Genomic DNA, 13,095 nt, shown 5'->3' with positions numbered 1-13,095 from the left:
GCTTGCAGCATCTGTCATAGAAGGAGGCTGAGAGAGCTGGGAGTGTTCAGCCTGGAGAAGAGAAGGCTGAGGGGGGGATCTTCTCTATGTATGTAAATACTTGAATGGAGTGTGGAAAGATGACAGAGCCAGGTTCTTCTCGGTGAAAGGACAAGAGGCAGTGAATGGTGATGTCAATACAGGAAATACTGCTTAAACATTAGAAAAAGCTTTTTTACAGTGAGGGTCATCAAGCACTTACATATGTTCATCTAAATTGTTACACCTTGGAATGCACTGTTAAGGTTGGGTAGTGAAAACACACATAGGGAAGGACTAGAGCTGTATCTTTTTTTTTAAGTCTATTTTAATTTCTATGCCTTTGGTGCTTTAGAACAATATTACCAGTTCTTCTGAATTCAAGGTTATTTGTGCTTTTGTTGTTTTTGTTTAGTTTTGTTTTTTCTCTGACTGAAACTTCAAATCATGAGACCAGACCAAAAATACTTTACCAGTCTCTCTCTTATTTGAAGTTCTAGAGGAGGTGCAAATCTTCAACAGTCCATTTCCATTTACACAACTGGAAAAGCAAATAAAAGGCTTCATTCCATTTCTGCCTTTATCTACTGCTGAAGACAAGAAAATTCTTGCTACCACTATTAACTGGCCAAGGAGAGGTGTGAGAGTGACATCAGTTTGAGGACTTTCCGTAACTGATTGTATGGTCTTTTCAGACTACCATTGCTCAGATGGTGCTGAAAGGGATTCAGCCTTTGGTTTAGTATCTTCATTTTGTGAGTGCTGTTTGTACAGTGAGACAATATGGGTGTCAGTGAAGGAGCATGGTAGTAAGAGAAGCAGCAAGCTGCTCTGACTCTGGAACTGGGTGTAGTGTTGGGTGCCGGAGGCAAGGTTCTGGTCATGGGGGCAGGGGACTGTCCTATGCCAGACATGGCTGGCTCCAGTGGACACAGAGGCAGGGCACAGCTGAGCCCCTCAGCCAAGCTGGTGGCCCCTCTGTGAAAACTTACTTAAGAAAGGGCAAAACACCCTGGGCAGAGAGAGGAGGAGAGGAGAGTGAGAAACAGCAGAGGGAACGCCAAGGTCAGAGAAGGAAGGAGGAGGTGCTCTGTGTTGCTGGAGCAGGTGTTCCCCTGCAGCCTGTGGAAGAAGACCACGAAGGAGCAGATGTTCACGCTGCGGCCTGTGGAGAGCCCATGCCGGAGATTTCTCCTGAAGGACTGCAGCCTGGGGGGAGAGCCCAAGCTGGAGCAGAGGAGGATGTGAGGGAAGGACCTGCAGAGGGGAACTGTGATGTACTGACCATCTGCCACCACTGCACTGCTTGGGGCTGGGCTGGTGAGGGGAGTCCGGAATGAAGTTGAGCATGGGAGAGGGGGGAAGGAAAAGTGTTGATTTAATGTTTGTCTGTTCTTATGACCCAAATCTATTTTAATTGGTAATAAAGTAATTTTCCCCAAGAAGAATCTGTTGGTGCCCATGATGGTAACTGGTAAGCGATCTCCCTGTCTATCTTGACCCATGAGCTTTCTCATCCTATTTTCTCCCCCTGCAGTGCTGAGGAGGGAGAGGCGAGTGGCTGGCTGGGCATCAGGCTGCTGGCCAAGGCTAACCCACCTCAGTGTTAAATGTGAAACATTCATTTCCAGGGTGGCCTATTCTTAAATTACTTTATTTAAGTCTATGCCAATACTTTGTCTCAAAAAAATAGTTCACCTTAGATAAAATTTAGAAAGCTTTTACTTCACAACTTAGTGGTTTGGCTTAAAGAAATCACTCTGTCCTGAGCCAGATAGTAAATTCCCCTGAAATAATAAGGAAAAAGCAGAAACTGAAAACCCCAAAACCTCACCAAACCTCTGATTCAGAGGTGTAATGGAGCAAATATCTTGCAGTACTGGGAAGAACATTGGTTGTAGAGCTACAGCAAGGACACTTAGTTTATCATAATTGTATTTATCAAGTAAAGATGATGGTAAGAATTCTGCTGAGCATAGTCCTGATGTGTTTGGGGTTTTTAATACTAATTTCCCTTGAGAACAGGAGCTACAACTTTATACAAGTGCAGAATATTATTATGACCTGTGCTGGATATGGATCTTGTTAGTTCTATATAGGAATTAAAATAACCAAGGGTAGCTGAAGATACGGAAATTGAGAACTAAGTATTACAGGAAGAAGGCTTTAATACAGTGGTTCTTAGAAATGGATCAGAAGCTCACATCATTACTTCTGGGTGTCCTGCATAGTGTGTCATTCATCAAACTTTTAATTGAAAAATCTAGAGAGATACAGTTCTGTATATTAACTGCAGTTCACTTAAGATGCCTTGCTGCCTTCTCAGTGGCAAGTCACTTGGGAAGAGTTGTGTATGGAAAAGGCTGACTATGGAGAACAGCTTCAAGCACAGAAGTACTAGAATTGTGAAAGTGGCATAAAGCTTGAGTTTGTATTTTGCAAGTATAAAATAATTTTTTTAAATTGTAAGTTATTCAAACAGGATCTGCCTTTTGTTATGGAAGTAGCTGAAAGGCAACTGACAGTAATCTTTGTTTGCAAGTTTGACTGTATAAATTGTTCCAAAATTAAGTACACAGAAAAATTAAGGGTATTATAGGAAGGTATCACTAAGTGTGGAAATTAATTTAGTATAGCTAATTAAGGATTATTAACATGTAAGTTAAGTCTTCAAACTAATGTCTTGTTTATATGCAGGATGTGAGCAGGTGTATTGAGGCTCTTGATGAGCTTGCATCCCTTCAAGTCACAATGCAACAAGCTCAGAAACATACAGAGATGATTCTGACTCTAAAGAAGGTGAGATCTGCAACATTAATCAAAGTAACTTGTGTGCTTTCTTAAATTGCTATCAGCATCGTTTACTACTGTGTCCAGTTCTGGTCCCTAAAATTCAAGAACGATGCGGACAGACTGGAGGGGGTCCAAAGGAGGTCCATGAAGATGATGAAAGGGCTGGAGAACCTGCCCTATAAGGAAAGACTGAAGGAATCGGGTCTTTTCTTCCTGGAGAAGTCTCGGGGGGGAGGGGGAGGAGACACACCTCATTACAGTATTCCAGCACTTAAAGGGCAGCTACAGAGAGGATGGAGGCTCTCCCTTCACAAGGAGCCACATGGAGAGGACAAGGGGCAATGGGTACAAGTTGTACTGGGAGAGATTTCATCTTGATATAAAAAAGAAACTTTTTTCAACCGAGGACAATCGTTCACTGGAACAACCTCCCTAGGGATGTAGTGGAGTCCCCATCACTGGAGGTTTTCAAGATGTGATTGGACAGGGTGCGCAATGATCCCATCCAGGCTCCCTTTCCCACAAAGGGTTGGACCAGATGAGTTTTCAAGGTCCCTTCCAACCTGGGTTGTTCTGTGATTCTGTGGGAGTGTAAAAGTCTATGATCTCATTTCAGGTGTTAAATTAAGAATTTCATCTAGCACATGATGAAATTACATAGGTATTTAAATACCTAAGTGTAGCTCATTGTTTTATTACTTTGATTTCAGATACGGAAGTTCAAAGTTAGCCAAGTTATCATGGAGAAATCTACAATGCTATATAACAAGTTCAAGACCATGTTTCTGGTTGGGGAAGGAGATTCTGTTCTTTCCCAAGTACTAAATAAATCACTTGCTGAGCAGAAGCAGCACGAGGAAGCCAACAAAACCAAAGAACAGTGGAAGAAAGGAACAAACAAGAAAATGGAAAAGGACCAAACAGGTAAGTCATTGTGTGTTTAGTTTCTTGTCATACAGAAGACCTAGTCTCTACCAATTTCTAAGCCAGCTTAAAAAAATCCTTGATACAGGAATTCTACCTATCTATTAAAACCTTTACGTATCTGAAATAATCAAGGATAATACTGCTATAACTGAATTTCAAGTTCAAGGGTATAGAGTTTTCATGGCTGTTTTACCTTTATTGCCTGAAAGGAAGGGCTTTTGGAAGAACTTAAGTTTAGCATTTTTTACTTCTCTGTAAATTTTCTAACTTTATTACCTTATGGAATAAAAAAACATTAAACATGAGGTAGAATAACATATTACCTACCTTCCATTCCTCGAGTAGCCTTTTGGTGCCTAGACTTCCACCTATGCTTAAGTTCTTTCACTACCCCCTTCCTGTATCATGCATGCTATGTGTAGCAGCAGCAGCTTTTAACCGCTTCTGTGACGCAGCTTTAGTAGTTCAGTCTAACAGTAAGGAAATAATCATCATTTAGGGGAGAAAAGGCCTTTGTGCTCTTAGCAGCACTATTCCAGATTAATCATGAGTGCTTGTACAAGTACAGCATGGTACTGAAAGCCTTCCAAAAGAAAGAAATGTAGTAAAATAGATGCATGCATTTTTAAATAGAGGAACAAAATGAGACAGGCACTGGAAAGCTGTGTTGCAAATGAATTTCAGTCCTTGAAGATGTAGGAGTTCTACCCATCTATTGAAATTATTTAGATCCTTGATCTCCACAACCACTGGAGAGAAATTATATTTACTTTGAACTTGAATCCAGGGAGCAAAACTGTTTCAGGAAACTGTTTGGAAGTTACACCACCTGGACCTGGAATAAACAAGTTACTGTAACTGAGGTAATTCAGGATGCCAAGGATTCAGAATAACTGTAGTTGAAATGCCAGTGTATTTGTAACTGCTAAGAAAACAAGGATGATGATAAACTCCAACCATTTTATGGTGAGAGAAGTATGTATGAGGTAGTAGAGGCTCCACACAGATCTTTCCACAATCCAGTGATCAGCACAGCTAACATATTAACAAAGAATCTAAACTGAAGACTTCCTACACATAGAATAGTCTGACCAATGAAGCTACTCCAGATAAGGCTAACACGACACTTCAACAGAACACACTGAAATACCGTATTGTTGCCCAGTCAAATGGAGAATGGTAAGAAGTTTTATGAGAGTAGGGGGATATTATGAAATAGTAGTGGATTTTTCGTTATTTGCTACAAAGAGAAGTTCTGGTTCCTTACGTTCGTACTTCTGCCCTTTTAAAAATTGAACTGCTGAACTGTTACTAGCTTTATGAAGCACAACAATTACAGCAGTTTGTACTTCAGCTGAAGTACAGCTTCAGACTATCTATTTTGTAACACGGGACTATAGCATTCATTGTTCCATTTAATTCTTCCCATGGCATTCAAGTTTGGAACTCATTCTGAGCAAGTCTGGACTAGAATATCATCTTAAAATTATCTTAAAATTATCTTGTCTGTAAGTATTCTGATGAGTAATGTCTTGGTATTTTTTTCTTCCTGTAGCACCATAGTTTAATAGAGGGGTTTTTTTGGTAAACCTGTAACTTCAAATAAAATGGACTGTCAGTTCTGACTTAAAGTGACATTCCTCAACAATTCACTCAAAATTCATTGGCTTGTAATACCAGAGCAAAACATGTATTCGTTACAGAAATTTCAGCGAGGTTAAATGTTCCTGCTTTGACTTCACTAAATACAGCTTCCATGTAGTGCTTTGTTTTCCTGCTTGACAATTGCATGCTATAACTAAAGATTTTTACTCTATTTATATATACTATTTGTCATAATTTTTGTTATATACATATTTGTTAGAGTTGAGAGTAAATGAGAATCCATGGAACTAATAACATCCAGTTAAAAGTATCAGAAATCTCCCCAAATTGTCTAACCACGTTAGAGTGGTAAACAGAATTTACTGCTGAAGTATATTCTCTCACTGCTCAGAATATAAATAAGCATTAGTCCTACTATCTATAGTGTAGCAAGCACAAGAAGAACTTGAAATCTCATGAAATACATACACTGCTCATTTCCCATTATTAAAATTATGGGATGAGACTCGTTGCATGGAATTTTCAGAAGTTGAAGCTGTTTCAGTTACTGCTTTTTGTATTGTTTCGACTGCTGGGTATCAAGGTGAGGAGAAAACATCTATAGTGCTTGAGTTGATGAAGGTAAAGAAATTATTTGGGGCTTTTTATAGCACAGCTTTGCTGCCTGCAGTACTGTTTTCTGTCCCTGCCCTTTCATTTTAAAGGTTCAAAGGTTCTGAATGGAGGGTCTGAAGCTCAAGATACAAACCAGTCGCAACACAATGGAGAGAACACTGAGGAAAAGAAAGATAAGCATGAAGTTGGCAGTAAGAAAAAGTGAGTTAACCTTACTGAACTAAGGAGCTGTTCTGCTCTAGCAAAATGATGTAAATAGAACAGCAGTAGATTGAAGTTACTTAACCATCTTTAGGTACTGTTTTCTTTACAGAGTTTTCTCTCAACTTTAGAGAATGATAATAGCATGCAAATGATCTGTTAAAGTTTTGAATGAACATTTTAAAAGTTACTTTGCTCACTGCTATAGTGGAGACCAAAAGAAAACAAATTATGGGATGTCCTGTTAGGAGAAAATCAGCATGTGGTGAGACAGGGCAAAGTATGAGCTTTCTCCTATGTTATAGACTACTCTATGCTATTAAGTTGGAAGCAAAGGAAGCCTGAACCAGGTCTTGCAGAAACTCATGGGATTTCTCAAGTTGTTTGTGAAATCATGTATTCTAACCAGTAGCTTTAATCAGTGTTCGATAGTGTAGCTGTAGAATTGCCCAAATGCAGGTAGACTCCAGGCTAGAACTTAGACCTGTGACGTTTCAGAACTCTGAATGCTTTATAGAGGTTGATGCATTTACCTTTTCCAAACAGGAAGTCATAAGAATGCTTGAATTTGTCAGGAGGTAAGTATTTAAACCTTAGCCTCACTGAAAAATGCTGTTTCGTAAACAAAAACAACAGCAGTGAATCTCTTGTAGAATATGAGAAATACTTAACAGAATTCAGTAAACGATGAGGAAAAGGCCTGGAATTATCCTTGAGCTGAATTGTTTTGTTGCAGTTCCACTTTGTTTTCTCTGAGCACTTCTGCACCTTGTGCTCAGGGATTCTTTTTGTCCAGCAGTATGTATTGAAGCAAGCTTTCCTTTCATCACTGTCTTCATGCAGGCCAGGAGAAACTGCAGTTGCGTGGCATGCTTTTGGCTGTCTGCCAAGTTAAAACTGTACAAATTAGTGGAATATTGACTGGTATTTACAAGGTCAACTTAAACAGAACAAAACCAAAAAACCCCTTAAGATGAAAATGGTATTTCCTGAGAACTAGTGGCTTCTGGTCACACAGCTTTCAGAAGTGACATTTGGGAGTTTTCAGCCAGTGATGCCAAATACTCATTTGGTCTGAACAAGCAGCATGTTAGAGGGACACAACGAAGGCACAAGCGTAGGCTCTTCACACAGGTTACACAGCCTAGTACGCTGCTTAAATAGGTGATGTGGCCAAATCAGGGTATGGTCCTGACGAAGTGCAACACCTGAGTTACCCGAGATCAATGGCAAGGCAGTTCAGTAATAACAGAATATACTTAGCCAAGTATTTAAAAATAAATTACTACTAAACTGGTTCTCCAAGGTAGAATTTTTTCACGGCCTGCTCCTTTCCTTGTTTCTGCAGAACCTGACAACGCTTGGATTTTTGTGTGAGAGAGGGACAGTCTCAGTCAGATTGCCCTTTGTATTTGTGATTAAAAGAATTAAGAATATTTGGGCGCATGCATGCAACTTCAATGGACACTGGTCAAAAGAAACTTAAGGCAGATACTTCAGATAGTTATGCAATATGCCTGGAAAAGGCTCTTGACTGTAGTGTCTCAAGAAAGTAACTTTGAGGCAAGACAATTTATATTTTTAATACTTCAGTAATTGTGATTGTATCTGTAAAACTTGGAAATATATCTTCCACGGATGCGCTAGTGGGGGTGTCATGTTCTGCTAATAAACATTTATCTCTTTAAGTGTCTGTGGTGTTTGCTATGGCCTTGAACTCTACACTCCAATGCATTCTTTGACTTGCCTTAAACAAAGAAACAAACCCACTTTACAAGAACACTCGTACGGCTACTTGGGAGCAGTTTCTGTGGACTCTTAGACTCATTGTTTGCTAACAGCTATAAACCAGATTTTGTAGCACCTCTTGCACATACCTGGCATGTGGAGAAATGCATCCACCTACCTGTTGTAAATCCAAGGAAGCTACAGAGTGGTGTCTCTCCATCATACAAACTTCCTTTCATTCAGTATTTTTCATATGTTAGTTGCAGTATTCAGTTTTTTAGAAGCGAGGAACTAGTAAGCAAAATAAGTATGAACAAATGGTCAATGTTCAAAACACGCTTGCAGTTCCCACTACTGACTCTAAGCAAATAATTTGTAAACCTCTCCAGTCACAGGGTGCTCTTCAGTTCTGAACTTTACTCCCTTTGATAATTAGAGGTGTGACATGTCCCTACCTTTCTGAAGATGCACGTCAAAAATTTTGGAAGACAAAAAGTTGCGTAACTTAATACTTCTAAGTGATTGGCACATAAGAACATCTTTCTGTTCTCGTTCGGGGAAAAATATATACTGCTTCCTGCGGTTACCTTAGTGTTTGGGACACATAGTGGATTATTGCTGGCTACTAAGAAAAGTTACCGTTGGTAAGATAGGTGAAGTCGGAGTGCTTTTCCACCTGAGCTGACACCTGTGTGGCAGCAGACGGGGGAGGACTGCCTGACTGGAACACAGGCCACTGGGGAATGACTGCCACTTGCAGCCGGTTGCATACGTCAGCATGATGTTAGTCACTGCCAGCTTAGCTTCACGTTTGGGGGCCATCAGCATGACAGAGAAGATGGCCCGCTGGCATCACTCCCTGCTTCAGTTCTCCTGACTTCATCTACTGCTCAGCATACATCAGCACCACATACTCTAGACTGTACAAATACATCTGGAATAAGTCTGCTCTCTGCATTTTTATATGGTCATTAATGTTGCTTTATTTTGTTTCTAGGACGTGTGGTGAAGAGAGGGAACTTGAAAAGCCAGCAAAAGATTCTGCCTTTGAAAGCAAATGACACCACTGGAGTCTTTTTTTAAAATACAAATTAAAGAGGATTGTTACGTTTTGCATTTGAAATCTATAGACTGCTGAAAGTTTTAAATAATTTTATAAGCATAGTATTTTAAAGTTAAATTTTGTGGAATAAAAGCCCCCTTTAATCTTGGTTTAAAAGTATTTAGACACTTTTGCCAATAGTTTTGTCCAGTATTAACAGGTAACACATTTCAAAAGATGAAAATTCCAGTTAGAAAACATATGCTTACATGTTACAGGACTTAGAGTTGTAGTATATTTTTATCTGACTACGGTATGTTTGTCTAGCTAAAAGCAGGAAAAAGTGTAAATACTTTTAACTGCCCAATTGCTTCATTTGTATAAAACCTCCTCCTTTCCTATGATACTGACCTCTGTTTGTGCATAGTTTTTCAACCCTTGTTGGGATGTCTTTTCACTGTGTTTTGTAGGAGTTGGAAGCAGCGTTTTTATAGCTGTTGCAATGTTAATGTATGAGTATACTTAATCACTTTTTTAAAACAAGTTTAGTTCTGTTCTTGCAAAACTCATTGTGCCAATTTACTGCAATGTGACTTTATGGTATGCTTTTGGTATAATAAGTATACTAGAAAGAAATCTGTTGTTTTCACTGAACCTGTTGATGCACACTGGTTGCAAAACACTGTCTTGGAACAATTTATGAAAGTAAAGAATTTAAAATGATGAAGAAAGACTGGTTCTTAATAGAAACTTGTATAGACTAAAACATTTCTAGGAACAAGTGTCTGGTTTTAGTACTATTTCAGTTTTATTGCCTTGGCATTAACTTGGGGATTTCTAACTTGAGTTTTAACAGAAACACTGGTAAACTATTTTAAGAAAAATTCCTAAAGGCATGAAAGGGAATGAAACATGTACAAGCTCTTCTGAAAATTCTTTCTTGAAACACACCTTTTGCCTAACGTCAGAACTAGGAACAACTTCTATGCGACTGGATTTCTCACCAGCCAGGTGAGAAATCAGAGTTTAATAGTCCCAAGAGTCTCGTTAGGGGATAACAGGGAAGGTGGCAGCGTTCCGGGTGTACGTACCACCTTGCATTGTGTCACCTTCAAGGCAGCAACAGAAAAACGCAATTACAGCCTCGTGCAGACCAGTACTTCTGAAGCTTTAACTCACACCATTCAACAAAGAAGTGTTTTCAGGATTGCAGCATGACCAAAACAGCATGGTATCAAATACTGAAAAGTCAAATTATTTCTTGTTTACATGCCTTGTAAATTGCTGCCATGGCTGCTTCAGTCAGCCCACCTGGCTTTTTTGTTGTTCTTTTGTTCTTTCCCAGGGTAGTAGAGAGAAAAGGGATTTCTGCTCACATACGAAACAAGGCACACAGCCTTTTCCCCATTTCAAGTTCAACAACTGGGTGCAATCTTTACTTTTGTTTGCAGTTCTGCTCTTAGAGTAGTGCTAAGCAGCTAGATACCCAGTGATCAGAAAACGCAACTTCAGCACTCGGTATGTCACCATCAGGTGAAAGTCCAGTAACTTCAGCACTGCTTTCAAACTTCCCTGTTTTCCAGAATCTGAAAGTGACAGATGTATCTTGACTAACGCTTTTTTTTTCACTGAAATCGTGCACTACTATGAAGTAACTGCTCCTTATTCTCCATCCCCTAATTCTGAAGAGATGAAAACTTTTTTCCTGAGCACTGCCGTTTTGCTGCCATTTTTTTTTCCTTTCTTCATAACAGACTAGAATAGTAAACTGCATAATAGTTTTAGGATCACAGCCCTAATCTCCCCTTCTCTTCACTTGCACGGTTTAAATAACAACAAAGAAATCCTCACTAGTGACCAGAGGCACAGAAAAAAAAAACGAAAAGCCTGAAATCAGAACTCTCGTATCTGATACTCGCAGTATTACATTTATTGTGTGCAAAACTGCTATTCAGTCATCTTTGGTAGCTTGCACTAGTTACTGTTTTCTTCATATAACTTTGCCAGAACCCATCAGGGTGAGTGGTTTCCCGTTGCTAAAAATGCCACTCCTTCAGAGGCCATGTGTGCAACTCAGTACACATAAGCTGCTGCGAGAGCCTGTGTGAAGGGGCTTCACCAACTTCTATCTGTCCATTTACATAGTGGTACACCGAGATGATGTTAACTGCTTCTATAGGTTGTCCTTAACCGGAATCCATTACGTTTATTTTTGGTCTCAGTAATCTGTAAATTAGCTGTAATGTTAAGATGAGGCAGGATTATAGGTCTGGTAATGTCGAAAAGCCAACAAAAGAATACTTATTGCAACATTCAACAACACTGCTGACCGGCAGCTCAATTTATGGAGCCTGTTTTGCTGCATTTGTACAGCAGACGACATATTGGAATACACTTCGTGTTTTCTAAAGAATCCCTCACTATATTCAGTACTTTTAAGTTTTACAGATGCAAGGACATTTACCATTCCTTACCACTCCGCTATCATTTATGTCAGTGGATAAAAGCACATGCACGCGTATGCACCTGCACCGACCTTAACAGAAACACGACTTGTGCATATTTACAAAATGGTACCATTTCCACTCTACCTTCCTGCCCAAAGCTGTGAGCAGCCTAAAACGCTCTCCGTTCTCTCTTCCCAGCTCTACTAATCAAAGGGGGAAAGAGCTGTGCAGAGTGCCTGGGGGAAGGCCTCCACCTTGCTGCTCAAAGAAGCACGCTCGTCAGTGACTTCTTGCACAAAACGCAGTGGCTCGCAGTTGCAGTAGCACTTTGTAGTAACACGCTGGCTGCCTTGGGAAATTAAAGTATCAAGCTACAGGCATTTAGAAAGGCTCATAATTAAATATTGAGGCCTGCATTTACAAAGCAGAATCCATTTACATGATTACTGGAAGTTAAAACAGCATGGGAAGAAGTTTTAGTTTGCAGCAATATGGTTAAGATTTTGAATACAGCAATCTCCTCCCGCACAAAGGTAGAAACATGCAAGTAGTTACAAAACTAAATGCTAAAATTGCTTGCAAAGCTTTTCAACGTGCATCATGAATATGTATTGGTGTAATGAAATGGAATGTGTTTATTCAGTGTTTTCAAAACTGAACAGCTTTCAGATTTTGAAGACGGTACGTCAGGACAAACCTGGAAGATCAGTAGCCATGGCAGCTCCCAGTACGAAATTGTCCTTGGCAGATGGTCATGATGTTTGGCCTCCACAGATCTTGAGTTTCGGCAACCTCTAGCGTTTCACAACAGACTGCTGTTCAGGGGAGCGACTAACATGGCCGTACAGCTGGATCGTCAGACAGCAGCATTCTCATTCAGCTTACAAGTACAGGTAGTTACCGCACACTGCTATCTGCCTATCTCCACATACAGCTAGTCACAAGATGTATTTTATTGCTTTAGGAAACTAAAACAACTTCAGCTTTCACCCTCAAAAGTGTTTCTGTAAAAATGTTAACTCAAAATAAATGGCAATTTTCACACAGGCACTTCCTGATTTTGACCATTTTTTTGCATCAAAACCCCTTTTACCAAAAAGAAGAGGTACTGTGTATTCCACACATATGTCAAATCCTCCTTGTTTTCACACAAGTGTTGATGAGCTAACACACATCTGCCCTTTGCAACTGTTCAGAGATACTGGGCCAACCACGCCACTACTTCAAAGGGTTAATTGAGGTAAGAGGCAGAGATGACGCTCCCCTGCCCTGATTCCACGCTGCAAGTCACTGAAGTCATGCTGTATCCATTCAGCTGCTTGGGCTTTCACTGCCTGAATTTACTGCCCACTTACAAACCAGAAGTAACCTAAATTCACAGAATCTCACTGACTGGAGAAAGGGTCCTTTCCACCGTGCAAGATGCCCGAGTACCCATGAGCTGTGTCTCGAGAGACAGAATTTCTGAGAGCTGAGAACTGACTAGGCAGTCAAACTTCTTCAGTCTCCCAAGGAAGAAGGCTGATTCTTTTTGCAGAAAGGAAACAAACCACAGTTAATGCATGAAATGTAAAGCACAGTTAGCTTTGACTAGTAGCATCCCTACTTCCAGAGTCAAGTTTACGACAGCTTAAAATATCATGCAGCCCTGTTGAGTTGCTCATCATTCCAGGGGCTGCTGTGATAGTGTCACAAGTGCCCAGCTAGCAGCGGACACTG

At 40.1% G+C, this 13,095-nt stretch overlaps 1 protein-coding gene across 5 annotated transcripts in view; it reads left to right on the top strand.

The window, feature by feature from the left end:
• Window positions 1–12,360, top strand: part of PSIP1 (PC4 and SRSF1 interacting protein 1) — a 42,615-nt gene extending 30,255 nt beyond the window's left edge. For 4 of the 5 annotated variants that reach the window (XM_082337358.1, XM_082337355.1, XM_082337356.1 and 1 more), the window contains exons 14-17: window positions 2,716–2,817; window positions 3,522–3,735; window positions 6,048–6,159; window positions 8,885–12,360. In XM_082337358.1, the coding sequence (XP_082193484.1) occupies window positions 2,716–2,817; window positions 3,522–3,735; window positions 6,048–6,159; window positions 8,885–8,948 (492 nt within the window). In that variant the 3' untranslated portion in view covers window positions 8,949–12,360. The remainder of the gene's footprint in view (window positions 1–2,715; window positions 2,818–3,521; window positions 3,736–6,047; window positions 6,160–8,884) is intronic. The other variant, XM_082337359.1, reaches the window with a different exon arrangement.
• Window positions 12,361–13,095: the final 735 nt, after the last annotated feature.

This window comes from Platalea leucorodia, assembly GCF_965183815.1.
Source record: "Platalea leucorodia genome assembly, chromosome: Z".
Lineage (NCBI taxonomy): Eukaryota > Metazoa > Chordata > Aves > Pelecaniformes > Threskiornithidae > Platalea > Platalea leucorodia.
The sequence above is the reverse complement of the archived record's forward strand: the minus strand, read 5'-3'. Positions and strand labels throughout refer to the sequence as shown.